We start from the raw sequence: 20,792 nt of genomic DNA on the forward strand, positions 1-20,792 counted from the left end.
TCTCACATTTTTTAACACTTCCTGAGAGAATTCATACTATTGTTCGGCAAAAATCAAAGTCACTGTGCTGAGCCTTTGATTTAAGATAGTTTAATCATGGTGGACAGACTCCTATCGAACTATAAGCACAAGGGTAGAGGGGAAATACTGTCTAAAGGACACTGCAACTCTATAGGACTCTATCTACAATTCAAGTCAGTATTCCACAATTTATATCACTGTTGTATTGATTCAATTATATTTATATAAAATATATTTCGTTTGTTTTTATTATTCTGTTATTTTGGTTCTGTACTGATTATTCCACAACAATCTTTAAGTGTGTTTTCCTATACAAACTCTAACAATACCCCACATTTGTATTTCATTATGATGTTTTTGATATACATGTGAATACAATACTAGAATCTGTGGATGCAATATTCTTTGAGGACATTTTTCCTTATAAACAAGGAAGGTCCAATTTCAATAAAAAAAGAACTATTGATGATTCTAGAATAAATGATAATTCTGGAATAGATGTTGGTAATCCTACCTCCTCTAGTGTTCAAGAAAATGAACAAGATCAAGAACCCAGAAGAAGTAAAAGGACAAGAATACCAAAATATTTTGGACTAGATTTCTTGACTATGATAGCTGAAGCTGAGCCCTCAAACATATAAAGAGGAGATATCAAGTCCAGAAGCTCCATTTTGGAAAGAAGCAATCAATAGTGAGATTGAATCCATTATGCAAAATCATACATGGGAATTGGTTGATTTACCACTTGGTAATAGACCAATTGGATACAAATGGATCTTTAAGAAGAAATTAAAAGAAGATGGTACAATTGATAAGTATAAGGCTCGATTGGTAGCCAAAGGATACCGTCAAAAAGAAGGCTTAGATTTCTTTGACACATACTCACCCGTGACAAGAATAACATCAATAAGGATGTTGATTGCTATAGCGTCAATTTATGACATGGAAATACATCAAATGGAAGTAAAAACTGCTTTCTTAAATGGAGAGTTGGATGAGGAAATATATATGGAACAACCCGAGGGGTTTGTAGTAAAAGGTCAAGAAAAAAAAGTTTGCAAACTTGTAAAGTCTCTCTATGGACTAAAACAAGCTCCAAAGCAATGGCATGCAAAATTTGACCATACTATGATGACACATGGTTTTAAAATAAACGAATGTGATAAATGTGTCTATATCAAGATAGATAAGAATGCATGTGTTATTGTAATATCTCAAACCAAAAATTCATAATTAAGGAATATTTTATTTTGTGAAAAGACAATTTTGCCCTCGTAATATTTTATTAAGAAAAATGTGACTTTTTGTTCGAGAAGGAATTTGACAATTCCGCTTGCGCCATTGCGTAGAGCACGGTGAAACGAGTTCATAGACACGTAGTGGGCCCAAATCGGAGTTGTAACGAGAGAGTTATGGTCAAAAGATTCTCAGTGGTATAACCGTAAATATTGCGAAGTTGGATCTATAAAACCAGCCAGCCTCTCTCTCCTCTCGCGCGAAACTGGCCTGCCGCCTTCCAGAGCTTGCTGGCCCCGCCACAGGGCACCACCGGCCACGGGACAGGTGGCGATGGAACCGCCGTCGAGTCCCCTACCTTTCCCGACCCTTCCACGCCGGCGGCACGGCCTGTGCTGGCCGAAAAATGCAGAAAAGCAACGGGAACTCACCGGAACTTCAACGCCGTCGATCTCCCTCCTCCGGCCACCATTTTCGTCGACCCAGGTATGAATCTTGAACCTCTCGAGCTGTTCTAGCTGCCTGTTGGGTCGGATTAGATCGATTCGTAGTGTAGCCATCGAATTTTTGAGATTGAAGTTTCAGCCGATTTTTGGCCTCCATTTTCGGCCACTTCCAGCCACTTTTTGGGGTAGGTTCAAGAACAAAAGTGTCTCCAAATATGGTGTTTTACCTAGGGTAGGAGTTTGGAGCCGTGGTTTGAAGTTTTTCCGGTGAGCCGAAATCGCTTTAGACACCCATCGCTGCCGGCACGTGCTAGGGCACGTGGGTGAGGGTGGTGCAGTGGCACTGTGTCTTGTTGCGATCCTTATGTTGTCACGAGCGCGTAGGATTCGCGGATCTCAATTTGGATTCCGTTTGAGCCCCGAACGGATTTTCCATATTATGCGATTCCCAGGTTCAATATTACCGAATCGTTGGATCGCGCTCAATTTTGGATATGTTGTTCCAGATAATTTCAGAATCGAGTAGGATTCGACGGATCGTGAATCGGAGTCCCGGATACTCCGAAATTGCGAACCCTGAGGCTAGGGTTTGGAAATTGTATGATTTTACGATCGTGGTCAATTCGATCGTCAGTTTCAGACCAAACTTGCAGGATATGGTTCCTTAAAGGTGATGAACTTAAAAGAACTCTTAGATTGGTCATTGGAGGTCGTGAACCCCACAGGGTTCCGTATCGACCAAGGTGGAAGTTTATCGCTTAGTGAAGTCTCGAGTCTTTTTAGACGATTTTAAATATCTAAAATACCTAAGTGGGCAGGAAAATGACTTTAAAGTTAGTGCACGCACTTCTACAAGTCGGGGGTCAGGGTTTTACTTAAAAAGTTATACCGAGCAGTTTTATTAATTGAATATTCATGATGGTTTACCCAGGCACCAGGACCAGGCAGACCCGCAGGAGAGACCTTCAGGAGGTCTAGCGAGCTCGGACCAGGAGTGAGTGGACCTTCTTCCATAAATGATTTTATATAAATGAGTTTATATAAATGATTTTATATTGGTTTTATATAAATGAGTTTTTATAAATGAGTTTATATGGATAAATTTCATTATTTGATCTTGAATGAGTTTTATTGGAGGTTTTCCAAACATGAATTGTGCCGTAAAATATCTTTATTTCTATACTGCTTAGTTGAACATGCTAAAGTTATATAGACAGCAGACTTTGAGATTTATGATACAGAAATAGCAGCCTAGCTCAGATTTATCAAACTACAGTTAATTATCAGACTTTTCTAAAAATAGTTATTTAAACCACCATGTACCCAGTTATGGTGATTACCCTCAGTTGGACCGATGTCTATGGACATCCAGTCTATTTACAGTTCTGTCAGTGCACTTGACAATGCCTCACGAGTTTCGGGGACGCTCGGACCGCGAGTGCCAGGATTTGCGGCTCGGCTGACTTGGTGTCCCGAGACCTGCCAGGATTTGCGGCTCGGCTGACTGTGTGTCCCCGAGACCTGCCAGGATTGCGGATCAGGCTGACTACGGTCCCCTGAATCCTGCCAGAACGGCTCGAGTTGACTTTGTGTCACCTAGACATGCCAGCGGATCAGGCTGACTATAGTCCCCTGTATCCTGCCAGTTTGCGGCTCAGATAGACTGTGTGTCGCCGAGACCTGCCAGGGGAATTGACGGAATTACATGGGTACATCCGAGTGGTAGTTTTGATTGATTGCAGCGATTTGATTCAAGTTTTGAGTACATTGCTTTTATGCAGGTTTGATTTCAGTGCTTTTATGCGAATTTGGATTTCAATGCTTTCATGCAAGTTTTATTGCTCTTGAAAGCATTGCATATATTTCTATAAGTATGTAACTGCGTGGATTTTAAGATGTTTCAAAGATAGTTTAGATATTCAGTTTTACTCAATTGTATTTGATTTCATTGCTTTTATGCGAGAATTATCGAGTTCGAATATGATTTACATATAATGCCTTGAGTTTAGTATGCTTTAAATGCAGAATACGTATATAGATTTATTTCACTATTCTTACAATGGGGGTTAGTACATTCTTAGATATTTTATGAACCTTTATTTTTGGTCCACTCACACTTTCAACTGTTTTGCGCCCCAGGCTGTAGCGTGCACAAGACACCCACCACCGGGCCATCGTGACTTCTGCGCCTTCTGGTTCAAAAGTGTTGGTATGTAAAACAATGAAGTGATCCGTAGATTATCAAAATTGCTTTGATATATTGCCCTAGAGCGAGAATGGAACTTTTGGCATGTTTACTGAAGTGCTAGCTGTTGGTTGTTTAGATAACTATGCTCGTTTTAACAGGTGTAAGTTTTGGGATTGAACGAAATATAGGGGAGACTCTGCCGAAATTTCGGTAGAAGTCAAAGTTAAAATTTTAAGGAAAAAGGGCAAATAGGTCTTTTGTGCCTGACATTTGCCAAGTGTCGGACACGCACAGGGTTCGACTCGAATTCCAAAGCGGAATTTGATTCGGGTCCTGTCAGTTATAGTGTCTGTATGTAGATGACATGCTCATAATTTGGACAAACAAGGACATAATTAACTCTACCAAGAAAATGTTAAACTCCAGGTTTGACATGAAAGACATAGGTCTTGCTGATGTGATTCTTGGAATTAGAGTTAAAAGAAATTCAGATGGTTATATATTAACACAGTCCCATTATGTAGAAATTATTCTTACGAAGTTTGGTCATTTTGGAAGTAATCATGTTGTAACACCTTTTGATGCAAATTGCAAATTAAAGAAGAATGAAGGTGAATCTATTTCGCAAAAGAAATATTTATAGATCATTGGAAGTCTTATGTACATTATGAATTGTAGAAGACTTGATATAGCCTATTCTGTGAGTAGACTTAATAGGTATATAAGTAATCCAGGACATGATCTTTGGAAAGCATTGATTAGAGTTTTGAGATACTTGAGTTACACTTTGGAGTATGGATTACACTATACCAAATATCCTCCAGTACTAGAAGGATATAGTGATGCCAATTGGATTTCAAATGATTTAGAAACAAATTCCACTAGTGGATATGTTTTTATACTAGGAGTAGCATCCATATCTTGGAAATCTAGTAAACAAACCTGCATAGCCCGATCAACAATGGAATCGGAATTTGTAGCTTCAGATAAAGCTGGTGAAGAAGCCGAGTGGCTAAGGAATTTTTTGGAGGATATTCCTATTTGGCCTAAGCCTGTGACGACTGTTTGTATACATTGTGATTGTATGGCTGCTCGAGCAAGAGCCAAAAATAATGTATACAATGGAAAGTCTAGACATATTAGACGAAGGCATAATACAATCAATCAATTGCTCTCAAATGGAATAATTTCTATTGACTATATAAAGTCAAGACAAAATCTTGCGGATCTGCTTACCAAAGGCTTGTGAAGAGAGCAAATTAAATTAACATCGAGGGGAATGAGATTACAGCCAATTCAATAAATGAATCGGTCTAACGGAAACCTAACCTAGCTGATTGGAGATCCCATGGTCTAGATTCAATAGGCAAACTGGTTAGGCATAATTCAAAAAGAGCCAACACAGATCTCATTCCTATGATGGAAAGAAGTGTGTTGTCTGCAAGAAGTCTATTAGGGTACGAAAGTTTAATGATGTTGATTTCTTGAAATCAAGAGGAATAGAGCAGACTATTCTTAGTCAACATTACCTATGTAGGAGTAAATGTGGGGTCGCATTTATGAGAATGAGATGGCTAAATTATCTAAAGCTCCTATGAATCCAGGATTTGTTCAGGACCAAAATGAACACAAACGTAGAAATAAGTGGTATGTTAAGATGTAACATATGTGATACTTGCTGTCTCGGTTTACTACAATAGGTGAACAGTTCAAGATTTTATATTCACTGCGTCGCCTAGTAAATCCGATGAGTATTCACTAGGGTAGGTTCAAGTCCAAAAGACACCTCTCCTGATGTGTGTTATATCTAAGTTTTCTCTCAAATACGCACGTTGCAATTTTCCTATACAAATGTGGGGTATTGTTAGAGTTTGTATAGGAAAACGCACTTGCATTTAGTCCCACATTGGAAGGGAGTTGTTTCCTTCCATGGGTTATAAGCACCAACACTTTAGAAATACTAAATAGAGTATGGGTCTAGTGGAGGCAAAGTTGGGCCTCATCATGATTTGAGCTTGGATTATATATATATATATTTGTATAATAAATAAATAAATAAAATTAATTGTCAAAAGATGGGCCTTGGGGAGGGGAAATACTGTCTAAAGGACACTGCAACTCTGCAGGACTCTATTTACAATTCAAGTGAGTATTCCACAATTTATATTACTGTTGTATTGATTCAATTATATTTATATAAAATATATTTCGTTTGTTTTTATTATTATGTTATTTTGGTTCTATACTGATTATTCCACAACAATAAGAACTAAACATCTTGTTGAATACTTAATATTTTCATCAATTCGAACGAATATTTTTTCTTTTCATCAATAGGTTTATTTCTGTTGGATGTGAGCACAATGTAATTGAATGTAATTAGTCCATACCATAGTAAAATAGGTAGGTTAAATGTGAAGTAGAGTGTTAACGGATCATACTGCTACGATGAGCCGAGCCTATCATAGAACGACATGTAACCATCTCATGGCTAGGTAGCCCGTACACAGACCCGACCATATATGATGCTTCAGGTGCCGGATAAAAGGCCTTCCATCCAAAAGTTGACGAGGCGGGGTACTAGTCAGCGCTAGGCCACTCCAACACTGACCTGACCGTTGTAGTACTGTGTCTGGCCATAAGTGCATTTATGGCATGCAGGCTTAATCGGACCCCTGTCAAGTCAATCACTCCTCGTGCCTGGTGAACAGCTTGGCAAGGGGTGGCGATAAGTTAAATGCACCTCTCATCCAAGGCCGCGTGTCACCTCTCCTTCTGATCCCCAATGAGCAAAAGCTAGTGATGGTGAGGGATCATTTAATGGGTTTCCCATCAAAAGCCACGTGTCGTCATATTTGTTGACCTATGTTAGACAGCTTGGTAATCTGAACAAAAGCCATTATGAGTGATTTGAGTCCCACTAGGGGGGCCCAGGGAAGATATCTTAATCTCTCCTCCTCTCCTCTATAAATACCCCTCACCAATATCTGGACAAAGAGGGAATAAAATATTCTCGTTCAGTAAACTTTAGATCCAATTACTCTACCACCAAATAGCTTCTAACTTAACCATCGAGGGGGCTCAACTGGGATCAACCCTAGTTTGCTCCTATTCTGACAAACTGTTCTTAGAGTGCAGATCTCCTACAAGATACTTCTCACCCCCAGAAGATCGAGTATAGGCCCCGTATTGGATCCCTATCCAGGCCATATACTATACGTGGAGAACACTAAGTTTACATAGAGGAAGATAAACCCATAAACTTAACTGTTGCAACTACGTTATTATAATTTGCATTGTATAGAAAAATCTTTTTTCAATAGGTTATGGCACTTATGTGCTCATTGAAGTAATAATGAATATATATATATTTTTAAACTCTACATTGTGAGATGGAGCTCCACCCGAGTTTTAAACAGCCAAGCTTTTTCCTTTCTTTAATTACATATAGTTAGAATGATGTGTGGATGATTGTAGAATGGAGAGACTATAGATATGGACACACTAGACCAAAAGAAAAGAAAAGATAAGGACCATGAGGTTGCTTGCTTGTGCTGTTTGTTGTTAGTAAGGCAACACAAATGCGATTGAACCCAATAATAACTTGACCCTACCATCTCCATACTGAGCTCAAATTAATGTTTGACGATCTACAAAGGCTGCTGCAGAAACAGCCCCATCCATTTTTGTCCATATGCCTTTTTCACGGACGTTTCCAACATGACAGCCTTTCTTGATAGTCTCCTATATATGTTTATCTTATGATACAAGATATCTATAATGTTAATTGTAGTCACGCGCCACACGCTAAGTCGTCAACTTGTAATATTCTCAAGGCGTCTTTCTCTTCCAGAAGATAAGAATTGGCATCTTTACGTGGAATACTACCCTATCCACAGTCCCACTTGACAATCCCCAATGTTTTTCTTTTCTTTTCTTTAAAACCCACAAGTCAAAACTCTATTTAGTCCACATTTGATCGAATTTGAGTAGATAATCTTTGAAAAGTATTGTAAATTATTGGTATTTAGTATCAACCAATCAATCCCTTTCCAGACCATCTCCAACCCAATGCAGTTCGGGCAAACTAGCAAAAATGATTCCGGTCCAACCCAAATGGTGGTTTTCACTTAATAGCAGACCAAATCTACGTGAAAGGGAGGGAGAAAATCAGACCATCACTCGTTAGCATCAACAACATTTTTTGTCCGCAACTAGCAAGGCATCTTTAACTTTGTTTGACGCTGAGATGATCTGACCGTTGCGATCGAATAACATAATTCAAAATATTTTTTGAAATGAAAATCTAGCAGTTATCTTATGAAGGAAGTTGAGGTTCCACCCCAAAATCAATTGATTATGGAAGAAGTAGTAAACTCCTTATAAGCCTTTGCAATGTTTTATAACTTTCACTCCCATCCTTAGATTTAGTCTAAATAAACCTAACAGTAAAAGAAGATCCAACGATCAAAGTGTTAACATTAATTAATCTAAATCATATCCAACCCCCCAAAAAAAAAAAAGAAAAAAAAAGAAAAAGAAAACTCTATAAATACCCACAATTCATTCATATTTATGAAACAAAATTTTGTTTTCCGAATTTGTATATTTTGAAGTTAAAATGTTCATAAAACTAAATTAAGATAAGATAAACAAAAAGAATTGAGGTTAAAATAATTGTTAACCAAATAATACAACTGGAGACTCAAATTTTGAAATTGCAGGTTGGGAGAAAAAATTATTGTATATAGAGTTGAATAGTTGCATTGGAGGAAAATATTTGAGTTTGAGTTTGAGTTTTCTTAGTATTTACAGAGATGGTGTGTGTGACAACCTTTTCTATTTTGAATTGTCTTTTCCGTACTCTGTTGGTCGTAAGCGTACAAGGAATTAAAAATCTGAAAAAGTACTAGCTAAAAAGATTATTAAACAAAAACCGTTTTCATGGTGGAGATATTTGATAGAACACCGTCAAAAGTCTTCCAAACACGCTTCGAAATGTCAACACGCGTCTCCATTTGCATTTCTCAAACTGTTTTGAAGTATCTGACACCACAAGAATTTCATAAATACACCACCTCCTCAAAGTCTTTTGCAAATCTTTGGCACCAAAAACCAAGAACAAAGAGAAACAAAGTTTATTAAAACAAAATGAAAGGAGAAGGGAAAAACAGGAAGTGCCTAGCATATGTTGCTATCTTCATTGTGTTTCAGGCCATAGTCATCACAGTGTTTGCACTCACCGTGATGAAAATCAAGGGCCCAAAAGTCAGGTTTAGTAGCGCAGTAGCAGAGAATTTCAGCTCCACCAACTCCAACTCATCATCTCTGAGCTTCACCTTGGTCACCAGATTTTCTGTGAAGAACACTAACTTTGGTCACTTCAAGTATCAGAACAGCAACGTCACAATCTTGTATGCAGGGCAGGCAATCGGGATGGCTGATGTCCCTAGGGGAAGAGCCAAAGCTCGATCGACACGGCGAACCGATGTTACCATAAGCATCAACACAGACAATCTTACAGGAACCACAAACCTTGCAAGTGACATGAACTCAGGTCTAGTGCCTCTGACCAGTGAGGCCACATTGAAAGGGAAGGTTCAATTGATGAAGGTGATGAAGAAGAATAAGTCTGGCAAAATGAGCTGCACCATGTCAGTTAATTTGGCCAACCGTGCTGTCCAGGATTTGAAGTGCAAGTGATCAAAAATTTCTCTGTCTGTGTGATATATATATTTGTTTTTGTTAGTGTTTTTTTTTAATTTTTTTAATTTTATAACTTATGGGTATTTCACCTATTCTTTGTAGTTGGCATATGGATTGTTGAGTTATATTGATTGTACATTTTTTTAAAAAGATTATATTCATATGGATTTTGTTTTTTGGGTAGTGAAAGGCTTAAGTTGCATGAAAGGTCTATCAAATCAATGTCCAGAATTATTTGACCAAAAAAATAAAATAAATCAATGTCCAGAATTATATGTTACTTGCTCCCCAAGAAAATTGAGTTAATTAATATAGGCCCCAATTTTCTCCATTAGAAAAAGAAAGTTGCTTGCATTATAAGTAAGTTTTTCTGCCTCTTTGGAGTTGTTCTCATAAAGTATGGCTGTCACTGTTGGCTGCCTCCAACCTTAAATTAATTGGTAACATTTGTCATGGCAAAAGGTAAGGAGAGGCAAGAGTTGTTACTATTCATATGAATAGTTTCTGTCCTAACAATTTTTTTGTTGGTTTTCCACCTATTGCCGTGGCAATCCAATGACAACTACTATTCACATGAGATATGAGGAGAGGAATTTGTATAAAGTTTTGGTGTGGGAAGTGAAGAATATGGCTAGGTATTTATAAAAAAAGAAAATCTGAAAATTTTGGTATTTTGGTAATTATTTAATTATTTCAATTTTTTTGTTATTTAAATTGGCTGTTGACGCCACAATGGCGTCAACATTAGGTCATCTTGCCCAGGTAAGTCTTGCCCCAGTTGGTGGAACCCAGCTCTTGACCTGGCAAGATTTGAAAGTTGGAAACGGGATTGAGGGCCTAGGGGGCCTCTTGCTCGGGCCGAGGGGAATGGTGGAAATGCGCTAAAGGAATCAAATATTAAATTTTGCCCAAAAACAGAAAAAAAAAGAAAAAAAGAAAAAAAGAATCAGCAATCCAAGATTTAAAGTAGCATTCTTATACATCTGTTCTATTAGGCAAGTGGTCTTTGTGTCTTGTTTCATTACTTTATGTGTGAAATGATAAAATATAAGCACACATTACTTTTTCAAACTTTAAATGTGAAAAGATTGAATAAAAGTTCTCATATTAGAAAACAAGAAAAAAAAGAAAAAGAAAACCTAATTTTTTTGGGCGTTTGCTGGATTTCAATTATTCAATTGGCCAAATATTATTATACAAGCAAAACCCTACCTCTCTCCATTTTTGAATAAATATGCAGAGGAGCTGAATCTGGATTGGAAAATCATTCAGGGTCAACTAATTGTCTCTGAACTCATTTGGTTCTAAGTAGATAATCATCCAAGCTTTGTTCATTGTCCACCATGTTTATGTGCTACGTACTATGAATGTAAAACCTCAAGAGTACCCCACCCAAAAAGATAGAAGGAATGTAAACCGGTCCAGTTGAGCTGGTTCAAGTCCAAAAATGTGATCAATATAATTTAGGGTTAACTACATAAAATTCTTTAATGATATATTCTCCAAAATCTGGGGTATATTTCAAATTGGTATATATTCTCCACTTTTCGTATTCAATCCTTGTTTTCGAACGGAAAAAAAGAAAAAATCTTGTAAGCATACAGATGTGTACATATTTGGTCCTCATCAAACCTTTTTGAAAACCGATTCTTCAGGTTATAAGGCAACGATTAATTTTCACGACCTCTTGTATACGAGTTTATTTGGGCACATAAGTGATTGATTGTAAAAGGAGTGTTCTTTACAAATTTACAAGCCACCAGAGAAAGAAAAGGAAAGAAATTGGAACTTTGGACAATCTGATTGAATAGTGGTTTAGTTTGTGTCAACGCAACTGAAATTTCTTTCCTGGAAATGCCAAAATGTAACCAAACGCGCATAGTTTGAGGTTCTGACTTGTAGCCTTCTAGAGACTAGAGAGGGTCAAATCATTCCCATGAGGAGCTCACAACAATAATAATCCGTGTGAGATGAAGTTTTTATGCCAATGCCATGCCATGACATAGTTTACAAAGGGAAAAGTCTTTAAAACCCTCCGAGCTCCCTATTATTCTGTAGTTCTTTTCCTTATCAAGTTATCAGTTTCACATTTTCAAAGGGTCAATATGCGCAGCAAATCTATAATAGTATAATAGCGTTTCAAGTCACGTTCTCAAATAATAGTATGGCTTCTGGAAGTCAATAAATTACAACCCAATTAATTATTTGCTCGTTTTGATTCCAATTTCCAGGAAGTTTACATACACCTCCATATTATTCTTGCAACTAACTCATTAGCCAAATTGTCTATAAATACCACACAGCCCTCACCAACATTCTCACAATCAATACACTTTCTCATCCCTTCATATTTTACAGAGCGAAACAGAGAAAAAGCAGAGCATTTTCTTTTGAAGCTTTCCTTCCTTCCACTAAAAGAAATCAACATGGGTGATGCAGAATCTTTGCATTCCGCTGACGAGCTGAAACGCCAGAAGAAAATCAAATTGGCCATCTATATTACTATTTTCGTTGTGTTTCAGGTCATAGTTATCACCACAATGAGTCTCACTGTCATGAAAGTGAAAACTCCCAGGTTCAGGCTAGGCAACATCAACGTCGAAAGCTTCGTATCTGACTCGGCAGCGCCTTCATTCGACACGAAATTCACAACCCAAATCAAGATCAAGAACTCAGCCAACTGGGGTTCCTACAAGTTCAATGCTGCCAATATCACGTTTCAACACCAAGGAGCGACTCTGGCAGTAATTGATATCGCAAAGGGCAAGGCTGGATGGCTTTCGACCATAAAAAGAAATGCGGAGGTGAGTTTGAATTCAAATGCAATAACTGGTTCAAACTTTGGAAGTGAATTGAGCAGCGGGGTGTTGACGCTCAACAGCGTAGGAAGATTGAACGGAAAAGTTGCAATTATGTTCATCATGAAGAAGAAGAAGGCCGCCAACATGAACTGCACCATAGCTTTTGATGTGACAGCCAAGACCCTCAAATCTTTAGAATGCAAGTGAGCGAAGTAGCTAAGCATCCAGGCTGCATCTTCCGCATTTGGATGCGACTAGTTAGTTTTTGATTTGTGGGTTTTCATATTCTTTTCATTCGTTGTATCTGTGTGGCGATTGGATTTGTTATAGAGTTATAATGGTATTTGTTTTCGTTATTAATTAATAATTTTCTTGATTTGATAGAATTTTGGATGCCATTTTCGTCAACAAATGCATTGAATTTGGATGTTCTACACTGGCATAATCTGACAAATCAAAATTATAAGATTCTTCATGAAACTTCACTTAAATTACTGGGATTAAAAGTGAAATTTAGTATAATTTTTACAGAAAAACACAGTAGCCATTTTTATTTTTAGTGTTAGTTTTTTAGTACAAGCGATTGTAACCTAGTAGCCAATTTAGGAGATTGGCCCCAGAGCTTACCAGCCCAAGCTCAGTAGGCGAAAGCTGTGGGGAGTACAGTGAGTGTCGGAATTCGCCGGTGTAGGGAACTGTCCTAGCCAATTGCAAATGTCTTTATTTCTTTCTCCGAATTCTATGTCTCAAGCATAGTGCACGAAAGAAGAGTATGGCATCTCTGCTTTATGCTGGATAGTTCAAGTAGGTAAGCCAGTAAGCAAGCCTATTCATTCCATGCAAGCAAGCTAGCCAAGGGGCCAAAGAGTAGTAGGCTTTCAAAGAATCTCCTTCCCTGCTGTCTGTCCTTTCCTTTCTTTTCCTTCTTAGGCGTAGTGGGAAGAGACGGTGCTATTTTTCTTTTTATCAAACCTAGTAGCCAATTAAGCAAGGAAGAATGTCACAAAAAAGTGTAGGACCTTGTTGGACATTCGAAAGTCCCCAAGTTCTTCAGTTTGGGCCTCTAATCACATCTCATGTTCTTAGTTATAGTCCATGTCCTTGGTCTCAATGTCAGTTTTTACTAAACTTTTATACAATAATACTAACCTTGTTCAGCCATTGTAGCATTAGAGTATCTTGATTTCGTCTAGAGAGTCTTCTACCCTATGCAGCACTTTATTTTCTCTTTCTCTTAGATAGTGAGATCTGATTTGAGAGCGTGTTTGCTGCAAGGGGAGGGACCTCTATTTATATGTGCATCACTCATAAGCTTTGCCTATCAAGAAGCATTTGAGTGTCCTTTTTGCATTAGAATAGGTTTGTTTCAATCCATGTTATATTAGGAATCCTGATAATACTTGTGTTTAACTTTAATAAGCTTTGTACAAGTATTATCTCATAAGGATTGAGTTCTATTTCCTGATCAAACCAAAACTCAAATCCTCTTGGGATAAGAAGATCATCTTTTATGGGCTGAGACAATAAATCGTCTTACATTCTCCCACTTGATCGATTAATCCCAAAGTTTTGTGTTGATCACTTAAGGCCTTTGTGAAATATAACTCAAACTGATTCCATCAAGCAATTGTCAATTTTAAAGAATGAAATGGAAGCATCAAGACTTCACTGGATATCTAATGCTCCAGGATCTTTATAATTATATTAATCATTCTTTAAAACCACATAAGCTTCCATCAAGATTAAACAGAAAAATAAACACATTCTACTGTAAAGCTTTATGAACATGTTCATTCAATGTCCCTTAATTTGACTACTTAAGGTCTTATCACTTTTAAAATGATATCCTATCATGAATGAAAACCGTATGCAGATATCTTTAGCTAGCTTTCTGCTTAATTCATTCAAGTATTTATAAGCATATACATATACAACATTTAAGCATGTAAACTGTTTTAATGAGAAAACTTTATTTTTGAATCACAAAATAAAATAAACATCCATCGAAAACCATACCCAACTGTGAATTAAGGCTATAACAGAAAACTACTCAAAACTTCACAAGGCTCCCATTGATTTAAGCATTCAAATCATTCCTTAATCCCATGCTCATAACATGCCTGTGAAACACTGCATTTGGGATTCCTTTTGTGAGAGGGTCTGCAATCATTCTGTCTGTACTGATATGACTTATATTAGTATAGCCTTGAGCAATTTTCTCCTTCACTATTATGAACTTGACATCCAACAGTCTCGAACCCTTTGTTCTTTTGTTTCCTTTTGCAAACAAAACTGCTGCACTGTTGTCATTCCATATTTGAATTGGTCTGTGTATTGATTCAACCACATTCAAGCTGATGATGAAATTTCTTAACCATATGGCTTGAGAGGTAGCTTCATAGCATGCTAGAAACTCAGCAAACATAGTTGAACTTGCTGTCAGAGGTTGTTTTACACTTCTCCACGACACTGCACCTCCGCTAAACATAAACACAAAACCTGATGTAGATTTTAAGGAGTCTTGACATCCTGCAAAATCAGCATCTGCATAACCTTGTAATTCTAGTGTATCACTTCTTTTGAATGTCAGCTTGTAATCTTTTGTCCTTTGCAAATATCTTAACACTCTTTTCCCTGCAATCCAGTGAGCTTGTCCAGGATTAGACTGAAATCTTCCCAGTACACTGACTACAAAAGCCAAGTCAGGTTTGGTACAAACGTGCGCATACATTAAGCTTCCAACTAGTGAAGCATATGGTTTATCAACCATTTCCAGCTTTTCTTGCTCAGTCTTAGGTGCTTGTTCAGTGCTCAGTTTATCCCCTTTTGAGATAGGAATGTCACTTCCTGTGCAGTTTTGCATATTGAATCTCTTGAGCACCTTTTCTATGTAGGATTTTTGTGATAGTCCAAGTACCCCATTCTTTCGATCTCTGCTTATATCTATGCCTAAAACATATGATGCCTCAACTAGATCAGTCATTTCAAAATTCTTAGATAGGAAATTCTTGCAGTCATGTAGCATGGTGAGGTTTGTGCATGCTAGTAGAATGTCATCCACATACAGAACTAGTATAATGAAGTGTCTCCCACTCATCTTCATGTATATGCATTCATCTAAAACATTCTCAACAAAACCAAAATCTTTCACTACCTTATCGAACTTTAGGTACCACTGTCTAGAGACTTGTTTTAATCCATAGATTGATTTGCATAGCTTGCAGACCAAACTTTTTCCCCCTTCTTGAACAAAACCTTCAGGTTGTACCATGTATATGTCTTCTTCCAAATCTCCATTTAGAAAAGCTGTTTTGACATCCATCTGGTGCAAGTGGAGGTCAAAATGTGCTACAAGGGCCATAATAACCCTTAATGAATCTTTGGTTGAGACTGGTGAGAAAGTCTCATTAAAATCTATTCCTTCTTTCTGTGTGAATCCCTTTGCAACCAACCTTGCCTTATACCTGTCTATCTGTCCTTTTGAGTCCAATTTCATTTTATATACCCACTTACAACCAATTGGTTTGCAACCTTGGGGTAAAGTTACAAGCTTCCAGACTCCATTTTTCTCCATTGAATTCAGTTCTGATTTCATTGCTGCAAACCAGTTTTCTCTCTTTTCACTTGTCATGGCCTGTTTGAAGGTTGCAGGATCTTCTATGATATTCACATCATGTTCTGCTCCCTGCAAGTACACAAAATAATCATCTCCTAAAGCAGGTTTTCTTTGCCTTTGTGATCTTCTTAGTTCCATGTTAGGTTCTGGATTTTCTACTTCAGATGCTTGAGCCATGACTTGGTTTTCTGCTGGCAGTGCTTGATCATCATTTAATTCCATTGGTTCTGCAGTTTCAAGTCCATTTGTATTGATCTCCTCAGTGTGTACCAGCTGAGTATTGCTTGAATCAATTTGAGGTAGTCTGACAATATCTTCATTCGAAATCTGTGGCATGTCATGGTTCAAGGTTATTTCTTCAAAACTGAAACTTTCCTCCTCATCTCTTTCTTGGTCAGTTTCAATAAAGACTGCTCTTGAGGTTTCTATGAATCTGGTAGTGTGTTTGGGGCAATAAAATCTATATCCCTTTGTTCTTTCAGGATAGCCAACAAAATAACCACTTATGGTTTTTGGATCCAACTTCTTTTCTACAGGATTGTAAGGTTTTGCTTCTGCTTTACAACCCTATACTAGCAGATGTTTAATGCTAGGCTTCCTTCCATTCCACACTTCATAGGGGATTCTATTTATGCTTTTGGTTGGAGTTCTATTTAGAATGTAATTTGCTGTTTTTAAGGCTTCTCCCCAAAGAAAAATTGGTAAATTTGTACAGCTCATCATGCTTCTTATCATGTCTTTCAAGGTCCTATTTCTTCTTTCTGAAATTCCATTTTGCTGAGGTGTACCTGGGTTGGTATACTGAGCTATGATTCCTTCTTCTTGAAGAAATTTAGCAAAAGGTCCAAGATTTCTTCCAGTCTCATTAAACCTTCCATAGTACTCTCCTCCTCTATCCAATCGAACCACCTTTATTTTCAAGTTCAACTGGTTTTCTACTTCAGCCTTATAAATTTTGAACTCGTCCAATGCGCTGGATTTCTCTTTAATAAGATAGATATATCCATATCTTGAAAAATCATCTGTAAAGGTTATAAAGTAGTTAAACCCTTCATGAGTTGGATTTGGAAAAGGTCCACATATGTCTGTGTGAATGAGCTCTAGTAAACCTTTGCTGCCCAATGCCCCTTTCTTTCTTAAGTTGGTTAATTTCCCTTTGATACATGGAATGCAAACTTCATCTATGTTTTCGTGATTCAATGGTGGTAAGATAGATTCTTTGCACATTTGTGTTATCCTTTCTTTTGAAACATGTCCAAGTCTCTTATGCCATAATTTGAAGGAAATCTCATTGGTTTTAGTTTGCACAATGTTTATTTCCATTTCAGTTCTTTTACAGTTTAATCGAAACATTCCATCAATGAGACTTGCTTTGCCAACTAAATCTTTATTTCTGAAAATAGAACAACCAGTTCCATCAAAATTCAAACTGAACTTTGATTTTACAAGTCTAGTAACTGAAATCAAACTCTTCTTCATAGAAGGAACATAAACTACTTCATCTAATTCCAAAACAAAACCAAATTCTAGCTTGATTCTAACTGTCCCTATGTAATTAACTTGGACTTCTTCTCCATTTCCCACGAACACCTTCACTTCATCCTTGCTTGGCAGCCTCTTGCTTGTATACTCCTGCAAGGAATTAGCCACATTAATAGAAGCACCACTATCTAACCACCATGAATCACACAAGAAATTAACCAAATTAGATTCAAAACAGACCAAAATCAGATTGTTATTACCTTTTCCCTTCTTCTTTTCCAGCCACTTTTTGTATTTCCTGCAGTCTCTTTTCATATGCCCAGCTTTCTTGCAAAAGAAACAACCCAATCCAGTTGTAGGTTTCAAAGCCTTTTCTGTAATGCTATCTTTTTCTTTCCCAGTTGCAGTCTTATACTTATTTTCCTTGTTCTGTTTAGTCTGAACCATGTTGACCATTTTGGCTCCCCTTTCTCTTATGTTGTTGTGCTCTTGTTGGACAGAAATAGTAATAAGATCATTCAAAGTCCAGTTCTCCTTCTAAGCAATGTAGGTTTCCTTGAGAGATTTAAATTCTTTAGGCAATGAATTTAGTGCAAAATGGACCATCATATCTTCATCTACTGTCATATCCAATTCCTGTAGTTTTGTCCCTAAGTCAATCAAGTTCATGATATGAGCTCTCACACAACCTTGCCCATCATATTTCATATCAATCAATTGATTCAGCAAGGTACTCTTGACAGCTTTTTCGGATTCCTTAAACCTCTGTGCAATTGCCTCATAGTATTGCTGTGCATTCTTAGATTTAGGAATACTTCCTTTCATTGATGAAGACATAGCCCTTTGCATGATTAACATAGCCATCTTGTTTGCCTTTTCTCATTTGGCAAACTTAGTCTTGGTTTCTGCAGAAGCATCTGCAGCTGGTTCTTGAGGAGGTTTCTCTTTGAGCACAAAATCGTAATCCAGAAAGCCTAGAGATATTTCCAGATCCTGTTTCCACTTGCTATAATTCGATCCAGTCAAGGTTTCAATGGAGTTGTGATTCACTGTAAAATTTGCAGTACAAATTAAATAAAACTGTCCCTAAATCTTTACTTAAACATGTCAACTTATACATGTGGGTTTAAGTTTAACGTGTTCCAAAACCCTAAAAGGTTAACTGTACAGGCTTCCTGCGCAAGTAACTCACATCTGTGGATGTAAAGATACTTACAAGCCAGTGCAACTAACTGTCCAGATTGTTCCATCAGTGGTGATCAATCTGTACAATTTTCATCTGTGGATGGAGAATCATATAGAAGGCTATAAACACTGATGCAATTTTCTGACCAAACTGTCAAATTCAAGAACTCCTACATAGCCTGAGCAGCTGTGGCTTACTCATTCTGCATAGCAGTTTTCAAATTATTGGTCAAAACTTTATGAGCAGAGATAACCTTATGCTCTTAACATTTAAGATTTTGAAACAAGGAAAAACTGCATACTTTTATAGCTTATGATCAAATGGTTAGATTAAAGGACAAAAGCCTAGAGCTCTGATACCACATGTAAGTTTTTACTAAACTTTTATACAATAATACTAACCTTGTTCAGCCATTGTAGCAGTAGAGTATCTTGATTTCGTCTAGAGAGTCTTCTACCCTATGCAGCACTTTATTTTCTCTTTCTCTTAGATAGGGTGAGATCTGATTTGAGAGCGTGTTTGCTGCAAGGGGAGGGACCTCTATTTATATGTGCATCACTCATAAAGCTTTGCCTATCAAGAAGCGTTTGAGTGTCCTTTTTGCATTAGAATAGGTTTGTTTCAATCCATGTTATATTAGGAATCCTGATAATACTTGTGTTTAACTTTAATAAGCTTTGTACAAGTATTATCTCATAAGGATTGAGTTCTATTTCCTGATCAAACCAAAACTCGAATCCTCTTGGGATTAGAAGATCATCTTTTATGGGCTCAGACAATAAATCGTCTTACACTCAACCCATGTCCTTTCCGATGACCACCCTTCAATGGCCAAACGGCACCTCTTCGATGGCAAATCGCCACCTCGTCAATGACTAAACAACAGCCCTGCTATGGTGAACTGGTACCCATTCGATGACCAGACGTTAGCCTGTCAATGGTCGAACGACATCCATTGTATAGCCGAACGAGACCCCTTCAATGACCTTTCAACATTAAGTATATCATTGCCACATCCCGTTGGGAATTAAATTATGCTATTTGTATTTCTTTAAAAAAAAAAAAAGGAAAAAAGAAGAAAAGAAAAGAAAAAGAAAAGAAAGATGAATTGATAAATATCAGTCCCGATCTCTTGGACCACAGTAGTCCATAGTGAGTGAGTGAACCATTGAATTTACATCCAACAGTGAGTGACCACAAATCTCTTGGACTCCTGTAGTTCAAGAGATCAGGACTGTAATACATATTTTTATTTGATTTGGATTCGTCGGGACTGACGAAGCTCGAACCTGTGGCTTTTGCCTTGACAGGCGGTGCTCAGGTACCCACCAATTCTAATATATATTGAAAGGTTAGAATGAAATCATAAAAATATATACACTTTATTTTATTATGGTATTTACTTGGGAGTTTACCGTGGGCACGATAAGTCGTACACTAGAGGTGCGTCCTTCATTGATGCAGGAGCATAGGGGTGGATCAAGATAGATATTTACCATTAAATTAGTTATTTCATGATATATTGTTATTTTCTTATTTAGGTAGTTTTAGGATAACTTTTATTATTTATGTGTGATTTTATAATTAATCAGTTTACTTTTGGACCAAGTAGCCTTGGTGCCCAAGTCTTGTAAAGCCTATAAATAAGGCTAATGTAATAGTTGTAGGGGAATATATGTTGATGATTAATAAAATAGTTTATTTGTGGCATGGATTTGCTACGATATATGTGAGTTTGCACTATCCCTATATTTCGGTGCTCGTGTATGTGGTTGGTGACTTGTGTCCTAACCTCAATCCCCATCAATTGGCATCAGAGCTATGGCTCAAGATCTGCTTTATCGGGGAGGTTTTTGCATGGAGGGTCGTGTTAACAACTGCAACAACATGGTGGAAATTAGGAGGATGCTACGGCAACTTACGGAACGCATTGCTCACATTGAAGCTCGAACCCAGATAGGTAAGAGTTCTGACGGGGAGGGAGGTGTGAATCCTTATCTGAACCGAGTAGCTCGCATCGACACTCTAAACCGTGGGCGTCTCGACGGGGAGTACGAGGGAGATAGCCCTTTTCATTATTGCGCTCCGCTATGTGAGTCAAGTGAAGAGG

General features: G+C 37.5%; 2 protein-coding genes across 2 annotated transcripts; both read left to right on the forward strand.

Moving 5' to 3' along the window:
- Nucleotides 1-8,967: 8,967 nt before the first annotated feature.
- Nucleotides 8,968-9,780, forward strand: LOC117628371 (late embryogenesis abundant protein At1g64065-like). Its single transcript, XM_034360802.1, has one exon. It carries the CDS (start codon nt 9,043-9,045, stop codon nt 9,592-9,594), a length of 552 nt encoding a protein of 183 aa, XP_034216693.1. The 5' UTR covers nt 8,968-9,042; the 3' UTR covers nt 9,595-9,780.
- A 2,243-nt stretch (nt 9,781-12,023) lies between these two features.
- Nucleotides 12,024-12,605, forward strand: LOC117629008. The gene has a single exon (XM_034361540.1). It carries the CDS (start codon nt 12,024-12,026, stop codon nt 12,603-12,605), a length of 582 nt encoding a protein of 193 aa, XP_034217431.1.
- Nucleotides 12,606-20,792: the final 8,187 nt, after the last annotated feature.

This window comes from Prunus dulcis, chromosome 5 (genome assembly GCF_902201215.1).
Source record: "Prunus dulcis chromosome 5, ALMONDv2, whole genome shotgun sequence".
Lineage (NCBI taxonomy): Eukaryota > Viridiplantae > Streptophyta > Magnoliopsida > Rosales > Rosaceae > Prunus > Prunus dulcis.

Excerpts from the sequence above, each read along its gene's own strand:
- LOC117628371 (XM_034360802.1), top strand. The coding sequence starts at position 9,043 with ATGAAAGGAGAAGGGAAAAACAGGAAGTGCCTAGCATATGTTGCTATC.
- LOC117629008 (XM_034361540.1), top strand. The coding sequence starts at position 12,024 with ATGGGTGATGCAGAATCTTTGCATTCCGCTGACGAGCTGAAACGCCAG.